Below are 24,553 nucleotides of genomic sequence, written 5' to 3'. Positions count from 1 at the left end.
CTATAATACTGCTCCTATGTACAAGAATATAACTACTATAATACTGCTCCTATGTACAAGAATATAACTACTATAATACTGCTCCTATGTACAAGAATATAACTACAATACTGCCCCTATGTACAAGAATATAACTACTATAATACTGCCCCCTATGTAAAAGAATATAACTACTTTAATACTTCCCCTATGTACAAGAATATAACTGCTATAATACTGCCCCTATGTACAAGAATATAACTACTATAATACTGCCCCTATGTACAAGAATATAACTGCTATAATACTGCCCCATGTACAAGAATATAACTACTATAATACTGCCCCTATGTACAAGAATATAACTGCTATAATACTGCCCCATGTACAAGAATATAACTACTATAATACTGCCCCCTATGTACAAGAATATAACTACTATAATACTGCTCCTATGTAGAAGAATATAACTACTATAATACTGCTCCTATGTACCAGAATATAAGTACTATAATACTTCTGTGTATGCCCCTGTAGTGTTGGGTGGGCCGGGTTAGATGTGGATGTGTTCAGGGTCTTTTCCCCTCTCATGAGGAATGTCTCAGGTGGATACTGATGTCAGGACACTACATGAAGTGGGGGAGGGGAGAGATGACTGACGTGCGGAGCTCACACCCACACACGATGCACAGTGGGCGAGGTGCGATGGGAATTATAACATTGTAGTAAAGAGTTTACAATATCTGCGTCTTCTAGGGAGACAGAGGAACCTCACGAGAAGTCGGCGTGCCCGGCCACCTCGCTATAGAGATGTCACTCCTGTTATAACAGCTCGGCTGTCACCGCATCACATGACGTTTGGCTCCACCTGCTACAATATTTACATTTCATACATTTGCAACAATGTTTTGTTGCTACGGTGACTGCGGTGGATAAACACTGCTGATACATTGTGGCGGCTCTATTTAAAGGGCCGCATTCCCTGCAGCACGAAGTGACTTTTTTAGTGACACCATATACATTTTTTTTCTATACACCTTTTGATGATTTCTTTGAGCCTTATCGTTGTGTTTTATTATATGGCATTGGTCGTATTGATTAACCCCTTAATGACCGCCGGCCCGTAGGCTGACATTTCCCGCGGGTGTCAGCTGTACATGACAGCTTACGGTATCTGCTTCGGCCGGGTCCAATTAACCCATTAAATACCACTGTCAATCGAGCCAGTGTTAACGAGACAATCTATAAAACCCGCCTGTTGTTATTTATTCCGTATGGCGAACGCCATAAAATAAAAAAAATAAAAATTAATATTGCTTTTTTTTTTTCAATCATACTATCCCACAAAAAAAGTGAATAAGAAGCGGTCGAAAGTCAGATGTTAAAAAAAAATAACTATAAATGAAAAAGCCAAACCGTCCCGCACCTAATAAGCCCCTATATGGCTCATTCAGCCAAAAAAAAAACCACGTTACAGCTCTCAGGATAATTTGACGATGAAAAACAAATTCATTTTTGGAAAATATTTTTAATATGTAAAAAAAAAGCAGCAAAGAATTCAAAATAAATATTAAGTTCACACTGGGCATTTTTTCATGAACATCCGGCCCCCACTCAGGTCCATCATCTGTCAATGGAAATATTGGGGGTTCCCACATTACTGGTTGAATTAAGACTCAAAGCGACCCACCTCAAATAAAATCCACACTCCCAAATCACAAATGCCCCCCACTGTGCCTAAACCACAGTGAGCGGCCTCATGTTTGGCATTATTGTAGCACAAGCAGGGCACAATGTATGGGGGCACAATGTACGGGCACTAAACTGCCATATTTGCAATTCTCGAGTATAAATCCTGGCGTGGATGTTACAATAAAGTCACCATAGCCGCAGATTAATACATTAAGATGTGCAGTTTCTATAATGAGGTCACTTTGGGGGGTTTCGCTGCTGTTCTGACACCTCAGGGCCTCAGCTAATGGAACCCACCATCCATTCCCACAGAATCTGCGTTCTTATAGCAGAGCAGCGCTCCTTCCCATCCGATCCCTGCCGTGTGCTCCAACAGTAGTGTACAACCACACATGGGGTCCGGCCACATTCAGGAGAAATTGTCTAACACATTATGGGGTCCAGTTTCTCCTATTACCCCTACTTTAAATTCAACATTTTCTGCCAAAATAATATTTTAGTGGAAAAGTACACCGTTTTGTGAATCGCCTGTAGGTTTAAACTTGCTCAGCACACCCTTAGATAAATTCCTTGAGGGGTCTAGTTTCCAAAATGGGGTCACTTGTGCCTAAACAATGGAAATCGCCCACATCAGTTCTTCTCCAAATGCAACAAGGTGTCCTCTCTTGATTCTAGCCATCTTTGCCTACTAAAAAACCCTCAAAGTGTTAATTCCTATCTGAGTGCTGCAATGCACTCAAACAGTAGTTTTCCCCCCACATATGGGTTTTTTGGCACACTCAGGAGATATTGAACATTTTGCAGTCCATTTTCTTGAATTTGAAATATATATATCGTATATATATATCGTGTATATATATCGTATATACTCAAGTATAAGACGAGAATGTCAGACCCTTTTTTTAGGCTGAAATTGCCCCTTCTCGGCTTATACTCGAGTCATTCCCGGGGTCGGCAGGGGAGGGGGAGCGGCAGCTGTCTAATAATACTCAATTGCTCCTGGCTCGGTCCCTACAGGTCCCTGGTTCTCCGGGCACCGGCAGCTTCTTCCTTTAGTGAGCGGTCACATGGTACCGCTCATTACAGTAATGAATATGGACCCCACTCCACTCACATAGGGGTGGAGCTGCATATTCATTACTGTAATGAGCGGTAACATGTGACCGCTCAATACAGGAAGAAGCTGCCGGGGAACCAGGGACCGCGCCATGAGCAGGTGAGTATAACGGGGGGCATATTCACCTTTCCCACATTTCACCGTCGGCGCCACTCCAGAGGACGCGGAAGACACAGCGGCGCTTGGTGGTGGAACGGGGGACAGGTGAATATCGCAAGTGCCAGGGGCCTGAGAGGCGAGTATGTGACTTTATCGCAGCAACAGCATTTGGGGGCAAATATCTCTATGGAGCATCTTATGGGGCCATAATCTGCATTTGTGCAGCATTACATGGCGCATATTTTAATATGGAGCATCTTATGGGGCCCATCATGAACTGTATGGAGCATTATATGGGGCTCCCAATTCAATATGGATATTCAAAAACACTTAACCTACTGATGTCTCCATTAATTTTACTTTTATTGGTATCTATTTTTATTTTTGAAAATTACCGGTAGCTGCTGCATTTTCCACCCTAGGCTTATACTCGAGTTATTAAGTTTTCCCAGTTTTTTGTGGCAAAATTAGGGGTCTCAGCTTATACTCGGTATATATATATATATATATATATATATATATATATATATATATACAAAAATTTTTAAAGAGGCTTAAGTAAAACTGTGAAAAAAGTAATATTTGTTTTTTATTTTTCCTTCCCCATTGCTTTAGCTCCTGTGAAGCACCTGAAGGATTAATAAACTTCTTGACTGTTTTGGGGGACTGAGGGGTGCAGTTGTTTTTAGAATGGTCTACCCCCTACAAAAAAAAAAAAAATAAAACAAATAAAATTAAGGTGAGAAGAGGATGGCTTCTACAAATGGCTAATGATCCTAATCACATAGCAATTCACAAAAGGTGCAAGATGAAGGTTTTATAATGGCCCTCATAGTCCCCTGATCTGAACATCAGTGAAAATCTGACTGGACCTCAAAATAGCAGAGGATGAAAGACAACCCAGGAATATCACAGAACTGGAGGAAATCTCCAAGGAAGAAAAAGAGGAAAATCTCAGGAGAGATGAAAGACTCGCTTCTTGGCTACAAGTTTACAAGCTGTGATACTTGCAAAAACGGAGAGATACTAGGTACTAACCATGCAGGGTGCCCAAAGGTTAGCAAGGGCTTATTTTACTTTTTTTCCCCACACATTTTAAAATAAAATTTGTTTTTTTAGGCAAAAAATAAAGGAAGTGAGTCCTCTAACTTTAGGCCTTTGAGATTTCAACTTCAACTTGCTTAACCCCTCTCTGACCTTAGACGTACTATCCCGTCGAGGTGACCTGGGCCTACCTGACCCTCAACGGGATAGTACGTCATATGCAATCAGCCACGCTCATGGGGGGGGGGGGGGGGGGAGCATGGCCGAGTGTCAGCTGATTATTGCAGCTGACATCCGCACCATGTACCAGGAGCGGTAACGGACCGTTCCCGACACATTAACCCCCGACCAAACATGATCGCAGCATTCCGGCGGCACAGGGAAGCATCGCGCAGGGAGGGGGCTCCCTGCGTGCTTCCCTGAGACCCTCGGAGCAACGCAATGTGATCGCGTTGCTCCGAGAGTCTCTTACCTCCTCCCTGCAGCAGGCCCGGATCCAAAATGGCCACAGGGGGCCTTCCGGGTCCTGCAGGGAGGTGGCTTGCAAGCGCCTGCTCCGAGAATGCGCCGGCAAGCCTCCCTACACTGCCTGTCAGATCGCTGATCTGACCCAGTGCACTGCAAGGTGTCAGATCAGCGATCTGACACTATACAGTGATGTCCCCCTTGGGGCAATGTTATAAAGTAAAAAAAAAAATAAAATTTACGTGTGTATAGAAAAAATAATTCCTAAATAAAGAAAAAAAAATATTGTTCCAATAAATACATTTTTGTCTAAATAAAAAAAACAAAACAAAACAAACATTGAAAGCACACATTTAGTGTTGCCGCGTCCGTAACGACCCGACCTATAAACTGTCCCACTAGTTAACCCCTTCAGTGATCACTGTAAAAAAAAAATAAAATAAAAAAAATAAAAACACGAGGCAAAACAAACGCTTTATTATCATACCGCCGAACAAAAAGTAGAATAACACGCGATCAAAAAGACGGATATAAATAACCATGGTACCGCTGAAAACGTCATCTTGTCCCGCAAAAAATGAGCCATCATACAGCGTCATCAGCAAAAAAAAATATAAAAGTTATAGTCCTCAGAATAAAGCGATGCAAAAATTATTATTTTTTTATATATCTATTTTATCGTATAAAAGCACCAAAACATAAAAAAAATGATATAAATGAGATATCGCTGTAATCGTGCTGACCCGAAGAATAATACTGCTGTATCTATTTTATCAAACGTGGAATGATAAAAAAAAAAAAAAAAAAAAAAGAAATTCATGAATATAGCTGGTTTTTGTTCATTCTGCCTCACAAAAATCGGAATAAAAAGCGATAAAAAAAAAAAAAAAGTCACGTGCCTGAAAATGGTAGCAAAAAAAAAAAGTCAACTTGTCCCGCAAAATACAAGACCTCGCATGACTGTAGACCAAAATATGGAAAAATTGTAGCTCTCAAAATGTGGAGACGCAAAAACTATTTTTTTAATAAAAAGCGTCTTTTAGCGTGTGACAGCTGCCAATCATAAAAATTCGCTAAAAAAAACGCTATAAAAGTAAATCAAACCCCCCTTCGTCACCCCCTTAGTTAGGGAAAAATAAAAAAAATTTATAACATTTATTTCCATTTTCCAATTAGGGTTGGGGCTAAAGTTAGGGTTGGGATTAGGGTTAGGGGTGCGTTTGGGTTAGTGTTTCAGTTAGAATTGCAGGGTTTCCACTGTTTAGGCACATCAGGGGCTCTCCAAACGTGACATGGCGTCTGATCTCAATTCCAGACGATTCTGCTTTGAACAAGTAAAACAGTGCTCCTTCCCTTCCGAGCTCTCCCATGCGCCAAAACAGGGGTTTACCCCAACCCCAATATGGGGTATCAGCGTACTCAGGACAAATTGGACAACAACTTTTGGGATCCAATTTCTCTGGTTACCCTTGGGAAAACAAAAATTTGGGGGACTAAAAAAAATCATTTTTGTGGGAAAAAAAAAAGTTTTATTTTCATGGCTCTGCGTTATAAACTGTAGTGAAACACTTGGGGGTTCAAAGTGCTCACCACACATCTAGATAAGTTCTTTAGGGGGTCTAGTTTCCAATATGGGGTCACTTGTAGGGGGTTTCAATGTTAAGGCACATCAGGGGCTCTCCAAACACGACATGGCGTCCTAATTCCAGTTGCTTTTGCATTGAAAAAGTAAAATGGCGCTCCTTCCCTTCTGAGCTCTGCCGTGCATCCAAACCGTGGTTTACCCCCACATATGGGGTGTCAGCGTACTCAGGACAAATTGTACAACAACTTTTAGAGTCCAATTTCTCCTGTTACCCTTGGTAAAATTAAACTAATCGGAGCTAAAGTAAACTTTGTGAAAAAAAAAAGTTATGGTTTTTTTTTTTTTAAACATTCCAAAAATTCAAAGTTCCTGTGAAACACCTGAAGGGTTAATAAACTTCTTGAATGTGGTTTTGAGCACCTCGAGGGGGGCAGTTTAGAAGGTGTCACACTAGGGTATTTTCTATCATATAGACCCCTCAAAATGACTTCAAATGTGATGTAGTACAAAAAAAAAAAAAAAAAAAAAAAAGTGTTGTAAAAATGAGAAATTGCTGGTCAACTTTTAACCCTTATACCTCCCTAACAAAGAAGAATTTTGGTTCCACAATTATGCTGATGTAAAGTAGACATGTGGGAAATGTTAAATCAGAGTTGTCACAAAAAATATGTAAGGCTACGTTCACATTTGCGTTGTGCGCCGCAGCGTCGTCGCAATGCACAACGCAAACAAAAACGCAGTTGCGTTTTGAACAAAAAACGCAGCGTTTTGCGCCGCATGCGTTTTTTTTTGCATCGAGTCATTCTTCATCCCCCCGCCAAAGTCTAGACAATGTTTTGCATTTTTTATTGGAAAACGCATGCGTCGTACAACGCACCACGACGCAACTACTTGCGTCGTCTGCGTTCAATATAAGTCATTGGGAAAAAAGGCGCATCGACGACGCAAACGTTTATAAAGTCTGCGCCGCCCAAAAAATGCAACATGTTGCGTTTGCCGCACCCTGACAGGTGCGCCCTAACGCCGCATGCGGCGTACAACGCACCAAAACGCATGACAACGCATGTACATGCGGCGCCATGCGGCCCCAATGTTAAAGATAGGGCCGCACGACGCATGCGTTTTGTTGCGGCGACGACGCTGCGGCGCACAACGCAAATGTGAACGTAGCCTTAGTGCATAAAAATTCAAAGTTAGAAAATTGCAAAATTTTCACCAAATTTCTGTTTTCACAAATAGGCGCAAGAAATATCAAATAAATATTACCGCTAACATGAAGTACAATATGTCACGAGAAAACAATGTCAGAACCCGGATCCATTGAAGCGTTCCAGAGTTTTAACCTCAAAGGGACAGTGGTCAGAATTGTAAAAATTGGCCTGGTCATTAACGTGCAAACCACCCTTGGAGGGGGTAACTGCTCACAATAACAGTAATTTTTACAATAATCTAATTCTGTCCCCCATGTACAAGAATCTACCTACTATAATACTGCCTCCCATGTACAAGAATATAACTACTATAATACTGCCCCTATGTACAAGAATCTACCTACTATAATACTGCTCCTATATACAGGAATATAACTACTATAATACTGCTCTTATGTACAAGAATATAACTACTATAATATTGCTCCTATGTACAAGAATCTACCTACTATAATACTGCCCCTATGTACAAGAATATAACTACTATAATACTGCCCCTATGTACAAGAATATAACTGCTATAATACTGCCCCTATGTACAAGAATATAACTGCTATAATACTGCCCCTATGTACAAGAATATAACTACTATAATACTGCCCCCTATGTACAATATAACTACTATAATACTGCCCCTATGTACAAGAATCTACCTACTATAATACTGCCCCTATGTACAAGAATATAACTACTATAATACTGCCCCCTATGTACAATATAACTACTATAATACTGCCCCTATGTACAAGAATCTACCTACTATAATACTGCCCCTATGTACAAGAATATAACTATTATAATACTGTCCCTATGTACAAGAATATAACTGCTATAATACTGCCCCTATGTACAAGAATATAACTACTATAATACTGCCTCCCATGTACAAGAATATAACTACTATAATACTGCCCCTATGTACAAGAATATAACTATATTCTTGTACATAGGGGCAGTATTATAGTAGTTATAGTCTTGCACATAGGGGCAGTGTTATAGTAATTATAGTACTGGATTTTGATGCCTCATACGAGAACAGCATAATAGAGGCAGTTTTGATTAAAAACAAACCCACTGTTTTCTGTGCTACAGATCTAGCAGCTCTCTGAATACGGAGCTCTGTATAACCCCACCCACATCCCTGATTGGCAGCTTTCTGCCTATGCATAGTGTACATAGAAATCTGTTTATCAGTGGTGGGGTTGTACAGTGCTCATGAATATGATGGAAGTACCATTGATAAGTTTCTCAGCAGTGTTGGAATCAGGGGCTCTGTCTCTACAGATTGTAGACTGATATGTTGCATATTCGGCACAACCCCTGTAATCCTAAAATAAACCTTCATGTTCTAAAATGTAATCAGCAGTTTTATTGAGATGGCATCATTAATCCCAAATAGAGGCAGCGAGAGAAGAAGAGTGCTGACCCGCCGGTCTGTAAACGTGAATGGATGCAAAAATCCAGCCAGAGCCCTTCCATTGTGTTCCCACCCTCCCTGCACAAACCGCACGAGAAGGAGGAAAGTACCAAAATAATAAAATAAGTGACGCAGATGCAGTTCAGTACCAAAATGAAGATTACTTTAATTTAAAATAATTTTAATACAAACTAAATATAAACTATCTCAGCTCTTAACATGTAAGACACTGACTTCATATACTTTAACATTTCTTTCTTTTTTTTTTTTATCAAGTATTGCACAATTTAGATACAAAAATTACAATTACATCTCTTCCATCTTATATAGCAAAAATCGGAATTTTTGTAACAGAAAATACAACTCTGAAATTACAGGTATCCCTCTATATTATAAGGTACGGTGAGGAATAAATCTTTTTTTTTTTTCTTTCGAACTGGTGTCGAAGACTTTTACAATATTTCAGGAATTTAAAAAAAAAAAAGTTTCTACATAAAGCTGCTGAAGGAATCACAGATCTGTAAAAATCTTGAAATGTGTCATGTAAATATATTTAGATATAAAACACAAACAGCTGGAAAAAAAAAAAAACCGCGTTTCCCCTTTATACATTTAGACAATATATATTATATATTTTTTTTATTTATTTTTAACTCCGCTTCCACCTTTCAGGCAGGTGGATGAGCAGGGATTTATTCCTAACTGTGTATGCATATGTTACACATACCCATATCATCGTTTTAGAAAAAGAAAAATTTATTATTTTAACGCCTATAAAAATAAAAAAAAAAAATAAAAAAAATAATATAAATATATATATATATATATATATATATATATATATATATATATATATATATATAATTTTTTTAATTAGCTTCTAAATACTGTAAGAGGCAATATTCCTTAAAATATAAGGAAAATATGTAGTGAACATAAAGTTAACTAAAAAATATATTTTTTTTATAATTATGTGCTTCTGCAACCAGCCTTGAATGTACAAGGGTTACAAGCTAAAAAATAAAATAAAAAAAATCTCACATTGGGTTCATGCAGCTTGTACAATACTTTGGATCTAGAAGCAGTCCTCTGGCCCTGGTTAGTTAGCCATAACCGGCTGGAATTGCTGGTTATTATACTGCACGAAGCTCAATCCCTCCACCAGCGATTTGTCATGGAGGCCGCCGTACGCAGAGAACATGTCAAACGCGTTGCTGTACGGCAGTGCGCCGAGGCTCAGGCCGCTCTCGCAGTTTAGGCCGGACCGTCCTTGCTCACCAGGGAAGATAAATTCCTTTGCATTGGGGGAGAGGGCAGAGGTTTTCTGCGGGAGGTTGGTAAGGCCAAGGCTGTACACAGAGTGCATGGACGAGGACATGGCGCTCTGCTTTACCAAGTTATTAAACCCGAACTGCGTCGGGGAGGAGCGCGCCAGCTTGTTACGGGCATTTGTCTTCATTTTAGTTGATCCGAACTTGGTGGCAGCAAAAGTGGCAGTCGTGAAGGTTAAAGGCTGAGCCGCCCTGGGCATAAACGTCGGGCTTACGGCAGCAGAGTCATTGAAAGGGGGCGACGGCGAGCTGGAGACGGGTGACGCTTGGTCAATGATGGGCATGAACACCTGGGCCTCGGGGTTAAAACTGTTCTTAATTTCCTTATCGAGCTCTGCGCCGTTCTCGTTGTTGTCGTCATCAACGTAGAGAACTTTGACTTGTCCCTTCTCCCCGATCTGGTAGGACACCTCCGAGGGGTCGATCCACACATTTAAGTCTTGGGGAAGGTTCCTACGGATGTCTTCGACGTCCAGGCCGCTCTCGTTGGCTGCTTGCTCGATGACCGGCTCCACCTTTTCTCCGACGTGTATGCACCTGTACCCCGAGCCCTTGTACGGTTTGTCAGGATACCAATGGCCTTCATATTTCTTCTTCAAGAGCCTTTCAAGTTCTTCGCCGAAGATGTTGACTCGTCGCCGGGGCAGCTTGTTATACAAATAAGAAATTATAAAATTCAGGGCTACCTGGATTTCAAGCTGCATATCTGTCGTGCGCTTCGAGATCGGCAAAGATGGCGTCAAAATTTTCAGAGGGAGAAACGCTGAAGACTTTGGTTACACCTGAAAATGGAAAGAAATAACAGATTACTTTTATTTTTCCCCCCCTTGCTCCGTTAGAAGTTGGACCCCTACAGTCCCAAATGGCAGCGGTCACAAGACTAGCAACTAATCTGATTTTTCTCGTGTAAAGTGGACAGAGTCCCACTTATTAATGAGAGGGGGGGGATGAGTCTGGTGAGAAAAACCCGAGCAGTCACCATTAACTCTCACGGTGCTGAATTATACATTTACCAAGCGGCAAGGAATGGCGTGCTATAATGTAGGACCGTGGTGTGGTACAATCACAGTGCAGCCGTACAGTTCCCTCTAACTATCACTACACATTATATTTCATTTCTCGGCTCCCAGAATCAATATTTACGCCGCTCTCAGCAGACATCGGCTGCATCCTTCTAGGTGTTAACAGGTTGGATCATGGGAGATGCAGGATCTGGCCCATCTGGCAGGACGTGACCTCTGGCCTTCCCTGGGATTTCCCTCCCTGACCTCCTCTGCAGGTGTGATACAGTGTAGGCTCAGGCCTAGTGGGGAGAAGTCTGAACTCTCCCGACTCCACTAGATCCTGCTATGATAACAGTCCGGCCCCCTGGGCTCCAGGTCTCCTCTCCCTCCGCCTCGTGCAACCCCTGGGCTCCAGGTCTCCTCTCCCTCCGCCTCGTGCAACCCCTGGGCTCCAGGTCTCCTCTCCCTCCGCCTCGTGCAACCCCTGGGCTCCAGGTCTCCTCTCCCTCCGCCTCGTGCAACCCCTGGGCTCCAGGTCTCCTCTCCCTCCGCCTCGTGCAACCCCTGGGCTCCAGGTCTCCTCTCCCTCCGCCTCGTGCAACCCCTGGGCTCCAGGTCTCCTCTCCCTCCGCCTCGTGCAACCCCTGGGCTCCAGGTCTCCTCTCCCTCCGCCTCGTGCAACCCCTGGGCTCCAGGTCTCCTCTCCCTCCGCCTCGTGCAACCCCTGGGCTCCAGGTCTCCTCTCCCTCCGCCTCGTGCAACCCCTGGGCTCCAGGTCTCCTCTCCCTCCGCCTCGTGCAACCCCTGGGCTCCTGGTCTCCTCTCCCTCCGCCTCGTGCAACCCCTGGGCTCCTGGTCTCCTCTCCCTCCGCCTCGTGCAACCCCTGGGCTCCTGGTCTCCTCTCCCTCCGCCTCGTGCAACCCCTGGGCTCCTGGTCTCCTCTCCCTCCGCCTCGTACAACCCCTGGGCTCCAAGTCTCCTCTCCCTCCACCTCACTGTAACACAATCTAGGAGACGTTATAAGGCGACATTTAATCATTTGCTTGGATCAGCAGGGTGGGGTGGAGAATGAAGAGCACAAGAGGTATTTAATAAAACATGTCAAATTATATGGAGCAGACTAGAATACGCCCAAAGCGGGCTCCAAAACATTACATGGGGGGAGGGCGCGCTCCACACAACATCCCAGGGGCACAGAAGGATCTGGCTACAGAAAGTCTAACGCAAGCAAAATAGGTACGAAAGAGAGCGGCCTCCTGCAGAGGAGAGTGTGCGGGTGCGTCCCGTGCCTGCTGCCAGGGTATAGAGCAAGTGCCCGCTGCCAGGCTTTAGGGCAAGTGCCTGCTGCCTTGCTAGAGGGTGCATCCAGCGCCAGGGTACAGAGCAAGCACCCGCTGCTAGGTTATATAGTTATGTATACAGGGTACGTGCCCACTGCCCAGTGTCAGGGCGTGTATGTTATATATGGTACATGCCCAGTGTCAGGGCGTGTATGTTATATATGGTACATGCCCAGTGTCAGGGCATGTATGTTATATATGGTACGTGCCCAGTGTCAGGGCGTGTATGTTATATATGGTACGTGCCCAGTGTCAGGGCGTGTATGTTATATATGGTACGTGCCCAGTGTCAGGGCGTGTATGTTATATATGGTACGTGCCCAGTGTCAGGGCGTGTATGTTATATATGGTACGTGCCCAGTGTCAGGGCGTGTATGTTATATATGGTACGTGCCCAGTGTCAGGGCGTGTATGTTATATATGGTACGTGCCCAGTGTCAGGGCGTGTATGTTATATATGGTACATGCCCAGTGTCAGGGCGTGTATGTTATATATGGTACGTGCCCAGTGTCAGGGCGTGTATGTTATATATGGTACGTGCCCAGTGTCAGGGCGTGTATGTTATATATGGTACGTGCCCAGTGTCAGGGCGTGTATGTTATATATGGTACGTGCCCAGTGTCAGGGCGTGTATGTTATATATGGTACGTGCCCAGTGTCAGGGCGTGTATGTTATATATGGTACGTGCCCAGTGTCAGGGCGTGTATGTTATATATGGTACGTGCCCAGTGTCAGGGCGTGTATGTTATATATGGTACATGCCCAGTGTCAGGGCGTGTATGTTATATATGGTACGTGCCCAGTGTCAGGGCGTGTATGTTATATATGGTACGTGCCCAGTGTCAGGGCGTGTATGTTATATATGGTACGTGCCCAGTGTCAGGGCGTGTATGTTATATATGGTACATGCCCAGTGTCAGGGCGTGTATGTTATATATGGTACGTGCCCAGTGTCAGGGCGTGTATGTTATATAGGGTGCCTGGTGACGAGTTCTATAGGAAACCCGCTATGCCAGTATGTAATGCGCAATGCCAGGTTAGGCTACTTTCAAACTTCCTTTTTTTCCCCTCCATCGCAATCCGTCGCTATTGCAAAAAACGGATCCTGCAAATGTGCCTGCAGGATCCGTTTTTTTTGCCATGCACTTTAATGGACGACAGATTGCGACGGATGGCCACACGTCGTGCGATGGATGCATCGTGTTTCAGCGGTCCGTCATGACAAAAAAAGTTCAATGTAACGGTTTTTTTTGTCCGTCGGATCCGACCGCGCATGTGCGGCTGGAACTCTGCCCCCTCCTCCCCGCTCACAATGGGCAGCGGATGCGTTGTAAAACTGCATCCGCTGCCCATGTTGTGCTACATTTAGCACAACATCCGTCGGTACGACGGGCCAACAGTTTGCGACGACCCCGTACCGACGGAAGTGTGAAAGTAGCCTTAAGCACAGTGTTATGAGCAGACATTATGGCTGCACAGCTATACGCCTCCTGTCAGTTATACGCTAGACCTTCTATTATAGGACACCCAGTACAGACATTATGGCCGCACAGCTATACGCCTCCTGTCAGTTATACGCTGGGACTTCTATTATAGGACACCCAGAACAGACATTATGGCCGCACAGCTATACGCCTCCTGTCAGTTATACGCTAGACCTTCTATTATAGGACACCCAGTACAGACATTATGGCCGCACAGCTATACGCCTCCTGTCAGTTATACGCTGGGACTTCTATTATAGGACACCCAGAACAGACATTATGGCTGCACAGCTATACGCCTATCAGTTATACGTCCAAATGACAACATCTCACATCCATGCCCCCACACTCCCATCACTGATGTGGCCCCTGTCAATCACATATGGGTCCCCTCGGAGACAGACAGGTCCCTACATAATATATGTGCCTCCATCAGTGACATATGGGCCCCACAACTCAGTCAGACCTGTCCTAAGGGCCCCTGCGGTAACATTAAGACACCGCACCTCAGGCACAGGTCCACATCAATGATGCTTGCCCCCCCCCCAGAGAAAGGAGCCCCACAGGCCCCTACATAAGATATGGGCATCTATCAGGTACATTCAGACCACATCACTCACATATGGGCCCCAGGCAGTGAGGACCCTGGGCCCCACACACCTCACTGCCGCTTGGGCTAGTGGAAGTGACACTGGGCCCCGCCCTTCACACTCCGCCCCTCAGGCACCTGTAGTGACACCGGGCCCCGCACCTCACACCGCCCCTCAGACCCGTCAGTGACACCGGGCCCCGCAGCTCACCGCCTCTCAGGCCCCTGTCAGTGACACCGGGCCCCGCACCTCACACTACCCCTCAGTGACACCGGGCCCCGCACCTCACACCGCCCCTCAGTGACACTGGGCCCTGCACCTCACACCGCCCCTCAGACCCGTCAGTGACACCGGGCCCCGCACCTCACACTGCCCCTCAGACCCCTGTCAGTGACACCGGGCCCCGCACCTCACACCGCCTCTCAGGCCCCTGTCAGTGACACCAGGCCCCGCACCTCACACTGCCCCTCAGTGACACCGGGCCCCGCACCTCACACCGCCCCTCAGTGACACCGGGCCCCGCACCTCACACCGCCCCTCAGTGGCACCGGGCCCCGCACCTCACACCGCCCCTCAGTGGCACCGGGCCCCGCACCTCACACCACCCCTCAGACCCCTGTCAGTGACACCGGGCCCCGCACCTCACACCGCCTCTCAGGCCCCTGTCAGTAACACCGGGCCCCGCACCTCACACCGCCCCTCAGTGACACCGGGCCCCGCACCTCACACCGCCCCTCAGACCCCTGTCAGTGACACCGGGCCCCGCACCTCTCACCACCCCTCAGTGACACCGGGCCCCGCACCTCACACCACCCCTCAGACCCCTGTCAGTGACACCAGGCCCCGCACCTCACACCACCCCTCAGGCCCCTGTCAGTGACACCGGGCCCCGCACCTCACACTACCCCTCAGTGACACCGGGCCCTGCACCTCACACCACCCCTCAGACCCCTGTCAGTGACACCGGGCCCCGCACCTCACACCACCCCTCAGGCCCCTGTCAGTGACACCGGGCCCCGCACCTCACACCGCCCCTCAGTGACACCGGGCCCCGCACCTCACACCACCCCTCAGACCAGTCAGTGACACCGGGCCCCGCACCTCACACCGCCCCTCAGACCCCTGTCAGTGACACAGGGCCCCGCACCTCACACCGCCCCTCAGACCCCTGTCAGTGACACCGGGCCCCGCACCTCACACCGCCCCTCAGACCCCTGTCAGTGACACCGGGCCCCGCACCTCACACCGCCCCTCAGGCCCCTGTCAGTGACACCGGGCCCCGCACCTCACACCGCCCCTCAGTGACACCGGGCCCCGCACCTCACACCGCCCCTCAGACCCCGGTCAGTGACACCAGGCCCCGCACCTCTCACCACCCCTCAGTGACACCGGGCCCCGCACCTCTCACCACCCCTCAGTGACACCAGACCCCGCACCTCACACCGCCCCTCAGTGACACCGGGGCCCGCACCTCACACCCCTGTCAGTGACACCGGGCCCCGCACCTCACACCGCCCCTCAGGCCCCTGTCAGTGACACCGGGCCCCGCACCTCACACCGCCCCTCAGGCCCCTGTCAGTGACACCGGGCCCCGCACCTCACACCGCCCCTCAGGCCCCTGTCAGTGACACCGGGCCCCGCACCTCACACCGCCCCTCAGGCCCCTGTCAGTGACACCGGGCCCCGCACCTCACACCGCCCCTCAGGCCCCTGTCAGTGACACCGGGCCCCGCACCTCACACCGCCCCTCAGGCCCCTGTCAGTGACACCGGGCCCCGCACCTCACACCGCCCCTCAGGCCCCTGTCAGTGACACCGGGCCCCGCACCTCACACCGCCCCTCAGGCCCCTGTCAGTGACACCGGGCCCCGCACCTCACACCGCCCCTCAGGCCCCTGTCAGTGACACCGGGCCCCGCACCTCACACCGCCCCTCAGGCCCCTGTCAGTGACACCGGGCCCCGCACCTCACACCGCCCCTCAGTGACACCGGGGCCCGCACCTCACACCGCCCCTGTCAGTGACACCGGGCCCCGCACCTCACACCGCCCCTGTCAGTGACACCGGGCCCCGCACCTCACACCGCCCCTCAGACCCCTGTCAGTGACACCGGGGCCCGCACCTCACACCGCCCCTCAGTGACACCGGGGCCCGCACCTCACACCGCCCCTCAGACCCCTGTCAGTGACACCGGGCCCCGCACCTCACACCGCCCCTCAGGCCCCTGTCAGTGACACCGGGCCCCGCACCTCACACCGCCCCTCAGTGACACCGGGGCCCGCACCTCACACCGCCCCTGTCAGTGACACCGGGCCCCGCACCTCACACCGCCCCTGTCAGTGACACCGGGCCCCGCACCTCACACCGCCCCTCAGACCCCTGTCAGTGACACCGGGGCCCGCACCTCACACCGCCCCTCAGACCCCTGTCAGTGACACCGGGCCCCGCACCTCACACCGCCCCTCAGGCCCCTGTCAGTGACACCGGGCCCCGCACCTCACACCGCCCCTCAGGCCCCTGTCAGTGACACCGGGCCCCGCACCTCACACCGCCCCTCAGGCCCCTGTCAGTGACACCGGGCCCCGCACCTCACACCGCCCCTCAGTGACACCGGGCCCCGCACCTCACACCACCCCTCAGACCCGTCAGTGACACTGGGCCCCGCACCTCACACCACCCCTCAGACCCGTCAGTGACACTGGGCCCCGCACCTCACACCGCCCCTCAGACCCCTGTCAGTGACACCGGGCCCCGCACCTCACACCGCCCCTCAGACCCCTGTCAGTGACACCGGGCCCCGCACCTCACACCGCCCCTCAGACCCGTCAGTGACACCGGGCCCCGCAGCTCACCGCCTCTCAGGCCCCTGTCAGTGACACCGGGCCCCGCACCTCACACTACCCCTCAGTGACACCGGGCCCCGCACCTCACACCGCCCCTCAGTGACACTGGGCCCTGCACCTCACACCGCCCCTCAGACCCGTCAGTGACACCGGGCCCCGCACCTCACACTGCCCCTCAGACCCCTGTCAGTGACACCGGGCCCCGCACCTCACACCGCCTCTCAGGCCCCTGTCAGTGACACCAGGCCCCGCACCTCACACTGCCCCTCAGTGACACCGGGCCCCGCACCTCACACCGCCCCTCAGTGACACCGGGCCCCGCACCTCACACCGCCCCTCAGTGGCACCGGGCCCCGCACCTCACACCGCCCCTCAGTGGCACCGGGCCCCGCACCTCACACCACCCCTCAGACCCCTGTCAGTGACACCGGGCCCCGCACCTCACACCGCCTCTCAGGCCCCTGTCAGTAACACCGGGCCCCGCACCTCACACCGCCCCTCAGTGACACCGGGCCCCGCACCTCACACCGCCCCTCAGACCCCTGTCAGTGACACCGGGCCCCGCACCTCTCACCACCCCTCAGTGACACCGGGCCCCGCACCTCACACCACCCCTCAGACCCCTGTCAGTGACACCAGGCCCCGCACCTCACACCACCCCTCAGGCCCCTGTCAGTGACACCGGGCCCCGCACCTCACACTACCCCTCAGTGACACCGGGCCCTGCACCTCACACCACCCCTCAGACCCCTGTCAGTGACACCGGGCCCCGCACCTCACACCACCCCTCAGGCCCCTGTCAGTGACACCGGGCCCCGCACCTCACACCGCCCCTCAGTGACACCGGGCCCCGCACCTCACACCACCCCTCAGACCAGTCAGTGACACCGGGCCCCGCACCTCACACCGCCCCTCAGACCCCTGTCAGTGACACAGGGCCCCGCACCTCACACCGCCCCTCAGACCCCTGTCAGTGACACCGGGCCCCGCACCTCACACCGCCCCTCAGACCCCTGTCAGTGACACCGGGCCCCGCACCTCACACCGCCCCTCAGGCCCCTGTCAGTGACACCGGGCCCCGCACCTCACACCGCCCCTCAGTGACACCGGGCCCCGCACCTCACACCGCCCCTCAGACCCCGGTCAGTGACACCAGGCCCCGCACCTCTCACCACCCCTCAGTGACACCGGGCCCCGCACCTCTCACCACCCCTCAGTGACACCAGACCCCGCACCTCACACCGCCCCTCAGTGACACCGGGGCCCGCACCTCACACCCCTGTCAGTGACACCGGGCCCCGCACCTCACACCGCCCCTCAGGCCCCTGTCAGTGACACCGGGCCCCGCACCTCACACCGCCCCTCAGGCCCCTGTCAGTGACACCGGGCCCCGCACCTCACACCGCCCCTCAGGCCCCTGTCAGTGACACCGGGCCCCGCACCTCACACCGCCCCTCAGGCCCCTGTCAGTGACACCGGGCCCCGCACCTCACACCGCCCCTCAGGCCCCTGTCAGTGACACCGGGCCCCGCACCTCACACCGCCCCTCAGGCCCCTGTCAGTGACACCGGGCCCCGCACCTCACACCGCCCCTCAGGCCCCTGTCAGTGACACCGGGCCCCGCACCTCACACCGCCCCTCAGGCCCCTGTCAGTGACACCGGGCCCCGCACCTCACACCGCCCCTCAGGCCCCTGTCAGTGACACCGGGCCCCGCACCTCACACCGCCCCTCAGTGACACCGGGGCCCGCACCTCACACCGCCCCTGTCAGTGACACCGGGCCCCGCACCTCACACCGCCCCTGTCAGTGACACCGGGCCCCGCACCTCACACCGCCCCTCAGACCCCTGTCAGTGACACCGGGGCCCGCACCTCACACCGCCCCTCAGTGACACCGGGGCCCGCACCTCACACCGCCCCTCAGACCCCTGTCAGTGACACCGGGCCCCGCACCTCACACCGCCCCTCAGGCCCCTGTCAGTGACACCGGGCCCCGCACCTCACACCGCCCCTCAGTGACACCGGGGCCCGCACCTCACACCGCCCCTGTCAGTGACACCGGGCCCCGCACCTCACACCGCCCCTGTCAGTGACACCGGGCCCCGCACCTCACACCGCCCCTCAGACCCCTGTCAGTGACACCGGGGCCCGCACCTCACACCGCCCCTCAGACCCCTGTCAGTGACACCGGGCCCCGCACCTCACACCGCCCCTCAGGCCCCTGTCAGTGACACCGGGCCCCGCACCTCACACCGCCCCTCAGGCCCCTGTCAGTGACACCGGGCCCCGCACCTCACACCGCCCCTCAGGCCCCTGTCAGTGACACCGGGCCCCGCACCTCACACCGCCCCTCAGTGACACCGGGCCCCGCACCTCACACCACCCCTCAGACCCGTCAGTGACACTGGGCCCCGCACCTCACACCACCCCTCAGACCCGTCAGTGACACTGGGCCCCGCACCTCACACCGCCCCTCAGACCCCTGTCAGTGACACCGGGCCCCGCACCTCACACCGCCCCTCAGACCCCTGTCAGTGACACCGGGCCCCGCACCTCACACCGCCCCTCAGACCCGTCAGTGACACCGGGCCCCGCACCTCACACCGCCCCTCAGACCCCTGTCAGTGACACTGGGCCCCGCACCTCACACCGCCCCTCAGACCCCTGTCAGTGACACCGGGCCCCGCACCTCACACCGCCCCTCAGACCCCTGTCAGTGACACCGGGCCCCGCACCTCACACCGCCCCTCAGACCCGTCAGTGACACCGGGCCCCGCACCTCACACCACCCCTCAGACCCGTCAGTGACACTGGGCCCCGCACCTCACACCGCCCCTCAGACCCCTGTCAGTGACACCGGGCCCCGCACCTCACACCGCCCCTCAGACCCCTGTCAGTGACACCGGGCCCCGCACCTCACACCGCCCCTCAGACCCCTGTCAGTGACACCGGGCCCCGCACCTCACACCGCCCCTCAGACCCCTGTCAGTGACACCGGGCCCCGCACCTCACACCGCCCCTCAGGCCCCTGTCAGTGACACCGGGCCCCGCACCTCACACCACCCCTCAGACCCCTGTCAGTGACACCGGGCCCCGCACCTCACACCGCCCCTCAGACCCCTGTCAGTGACACCGGGCCCCGCACCTCACACCCCTGTCAGTGACACCGGGCCCCGCACCTCAGACCCCTGTCAGTGACACCGGGCCCCGCACCTCACACCCCTGTCAGTGACACCGGGCCCCGCATCTCACACCGCCCCTCAGGCCCAGGGAAGTGAAGCTGTCCCCCGGCAGGTGTCGGGCCGCGGTCAGTAACGTCAGTCTCGGATCCTCCCGGTGCCCAGAGACACAGGCCGGGCCACGTACCGCGTACTCAGGGCTCCGCGGTCACACAGGTCAGTCACAGGCCCCGACACTAACACGTCACACGGGGCCCCGCCAGCAGCTGTGCTGACACGCACCGTCTACCGCATACTCTGCGGCCAGCGGAGCACTACTTACCGCGGTAACACCGACACACAGGGGGCTCCGCTGCCGCTCTGTTGCCCCTCTCCCCGCGACGTTCTTCACTAAACCGACGCCTGTCAGGTAGATTATTTATATGGAGTCTCCGCCATCTAAGAGCAAGAGGCGGGGATTATGAAACATGTCAGCCAATAGTGACTCCAGGATTTAGAAACTCTGCCCATCCATTGGACTAAGGAGCTGTCAATCACCAAGGTGGAGGACGCACGTCACGAAACTCAGTAATTCATGGACACTGATTGGTCAGAAAAGAGCCAATAGCTCAACGTGTTCTTAAATGTTAGTCAGGAGGAGACAAACGATTGGATGATAAAACTGTCAATTGTCAAAGACATGAAGGCTCTATTTATAGGAGTGCTGCCAACTGCAATGGGCGGACCTGTGACGTCAGTAGTGGTCATGTGACCTATGGCTGGCCAGTGTATAACACCTTGTACTGTATATAACACCCCTGTATATACCTGTACTGTATATAACACCCCTGTATATACCTGTACTGTATATAACACCCCTGTATATAACACCCCTGTATATACCTGTACTGTATATAACACCCCTGTGTATAACACCCCTGTGTATAACACCCCTGTATATAACACCCCTGTATATACCTGTACTGTATATAACACCCCTGTATATACCTGTACTGTATATAACACCCCTGTATATACCTGTACTGTATATAACACCCCTGTATATACCTGTACTGTATATAACACCCCTGTATATAACACCCCTGTATATACCTGTACTGTATATAACACCCCTGTGTATAACACCCCTGTATATAACACCCCTGTATATACCTGTACTGTATATAACACCCCTGTATATAACACCCCTGTATATACCTGTACTGTATATAACACCCCTGTATATAACACCCCTGTATATAACACCCCTGTATATACCTGTACTGTATATAACACCCCTGTATATACCTGTACTGTATATAACACCCCTGTATATAACACCCCTGTATATAACACCCCTGTATATAACACCCCCTGTATATACCTGTACTGTATATAACACCCCTGTATATAACACCCCTGTATATACCTGTACTGTATATAACACCCCTGTATATACCTGTACTGTATATAACACCCCTGTATATAACACCCCTGTATATAACACCCCTGTATATACCTGTACTGTATATAACACCCCCTGTATATACCTGTACTGTATATAACACCCCTGTATATAACACCCCTGTATATACCTGTACTGTATATAACACCCCTGTATATAACACCCCTGTATATACCTGTACTGTATATAACACCCCTGTATATAACACCCCTGTATATAACACCCCTGTATATAACACCCCTGTATATAACACCCCTGTATATACCTGTACTGTATATAACACCCCTGTATATAACACCCCTGTATATAACACCCCTGTATATACCTGTACTGTATATAACACCCCTGTATATACCTGTACTGTATATAACACCCCTGTATATAACACCCCTGTATATAACACCCCTGTATATAACACCCCTGTATATACCTGTACTGTATATAACACCCCTGTATATAACACCCCTGTATATAACACCCCTGTATATACCTGTACTGTATATAACACCCCTGTATATAACACCCCTGTATATAACACCCCTGTATATAACACCCCCTGTATATACCTGTGCTGTATATAACACCCCTGTATATAACACCCCTGTATATAACACCCCTGTATATACCTGTACTGTATATAACACCCCTGTATATAACACCCCTGTATATAACACCCCCTGTATATACCTGTGCTGTATATAACACCCCTGTATATAACACCCCTGTATATAACACCCCTGTATATAACACCCCTGTATATACCTGTACTGTATATAACACTCCTGTATATACCTGTACTGTATATAACACCCCTGTATATAACACCCCTGTATATAACACCCCCTGTATATACCTGTGCTGTATATAACACCCCTGTATATAACACCCCTGTATATAACACCCCTGTATATAACACCCCTGTATATACCTGTACTGTATATAACACCCCTGTATATAACACCCCTGTATATAACACCCCTGTATATAACACCCCTGTATATACCTGTACTGTATATAACACTCCTGTATATACCTGTACTGTATATAACACCCCTGTATATAACACCCCTGTATATAACACCCCTGTATATACCTGTACTGTATATAACACTCCTGTATATACCTGTACTGTATATAACACCCCTGTATATAACACCCCTGTATATAACACCCCCTGTATATACCTGTGCTGTATATAACACCCCTGTATATACCTGTACTGTATATAACACCCCTGTATATAACACCCCTGTATATATCACCCCCTGTATATACCTGTACTGTATATAACACCCCTGTATATACCTGTACTGTATATAACACCCCTGTATATAACACCCCTGTATATAACACCCCTGTATATAACACCCCTGTATATACCTGTGCTGTATATAACACCCCCTGTATATACCTGTACTGTATATAACACCCCCTGTATATACCTGTACTGTATATAACACCCCTGTATATACCTGTACTGTATATAACACCCTGTATATACCTGTACTGTATATAACACCTCTGTATATACCTGTACTGTATATAACACCCCTGTATATACCTGTGCTGTATATAACACCCCCTGTATATACCTGTACTGTATATAACACCCCCTGTATATACCTGTACTGTATATAACACCCCTGTATATACCTGTACTGTATATAACACCCCTGTATATACCTGTACTGTATATAACACCCCTGTATATACCTGTACTGTATATAACACCCCCTGTATATACCTGTACTGTATATAACACCCCTGTATATACCTGTACTGTATATAACACCCCCTGTATATACCTGTACTGTATATAACACCCCCTGTATATACCTGTACTGTATATAACACCCCCTGTATATACCTGTACTGTATATAACACCCCCTGTATATACCTGTACTGTATATAACACCCCCTGTATATACCTGTACTGAATGTAACACCCCTGTATATACCTGTACTGTATATAACACCCCTGTATATACCTGTACTGTATATAACACCCCTGTATATACCTGTACTGTATATAACACCCCTGTATATACCTATACTGTATATAACACCCCTGTATATACCTGTACTGTATATAACACCCCCTGTATATACCTGCACTGTATATAACACCTCCTGTATATACCTGTACTGTATATAACACCCCCTGTATATACCTGTACTGTATGTAACACCCCTGTATATACCTGTACTGTATATAACACCCCTGTATATACCTGTACTGTATATAACACCCCTGTATATACCTGTACTGTATATAACACCCCTGTATATACCTGTACTGTATATAACACCCCTGTATATACCTGTACTGTATATAACACCCCTGTATATACCTGTACTGTATATAACACCCCTGTATATACCTGTACTGTATATAACACCCTGTATATACCTGTACTGTATATAACACCCTGTATATACCTGTACTGTATATAACACCCCTGTATATGCCTGTACTGTATATAACACCCCTGTATATACCTGTACTGTATATAACACCCCTGTATATACCTGCACTGTATATAACACCCCCTGTATATACCTGCACTGTATATAACACCTCCTGTATATACCTGTACTGTATATAACACCCCTGTATATACCTGTACTGTATATAACACCTCTGTATATACCTGTACTGTATATAACACCCCTGTATATACCTGTACTGTATATAACACCCCCTGTATATACCTGTACTGTATATA

The 24,553-nt window shown here is 50.2% G+C and overlaps 1 protein-coding gene across 1 annotated transcript; it reads right to left on the bottom strand.

The window, feature by feature from the left end:
- Positions 1–9,463: 9,463 nt before the first annotated feature.
- On the bottom strand, positions 9,464–20,850 carry TOB1 (transducer of ERBB2, 1). The gene is made up of 2 exons (XM_077254759.1): positions 20,705–20,850; positions 9,464–10,722 (listed from the first exon to the last, which is right to left on the bottom strand). Exon 2 carries the CDS (start codon positions 10,642–10,644, stop codon positions 9,709–9,711), a length of 936 nt encoding a protein of 311 aa, XP_077110874.1. The 5' UTR covers positions 10,645–10,722; positions 20,705–20,850; the 3' UTR covers positions 9,464–9,708.
- Between the last annotated feature and the right edge of the window lie 3,703 nt (positions 20,851–24,553).

Source organism: Ranitomeya variabilis, chromosome 4, assembly GCF_051348905.1.
Source record: "Ranitomeya variabilis isolate aRanVar5 chromosome 4, aRanVar5.hap1, whole genome shotgun sequence".
In the NCBI taxonomy this organism is placed as follows: Eukaryota; Metazoa; Chordata; class Amphibia; order Anura; family Dendrobatidae; genus Ranitomeya; species Ranitomeya variabilis.
Note: the sequence above shows the minus strand (reverse complement) of the source record. Positions and strands in the feature narration are given on the sequence as shown.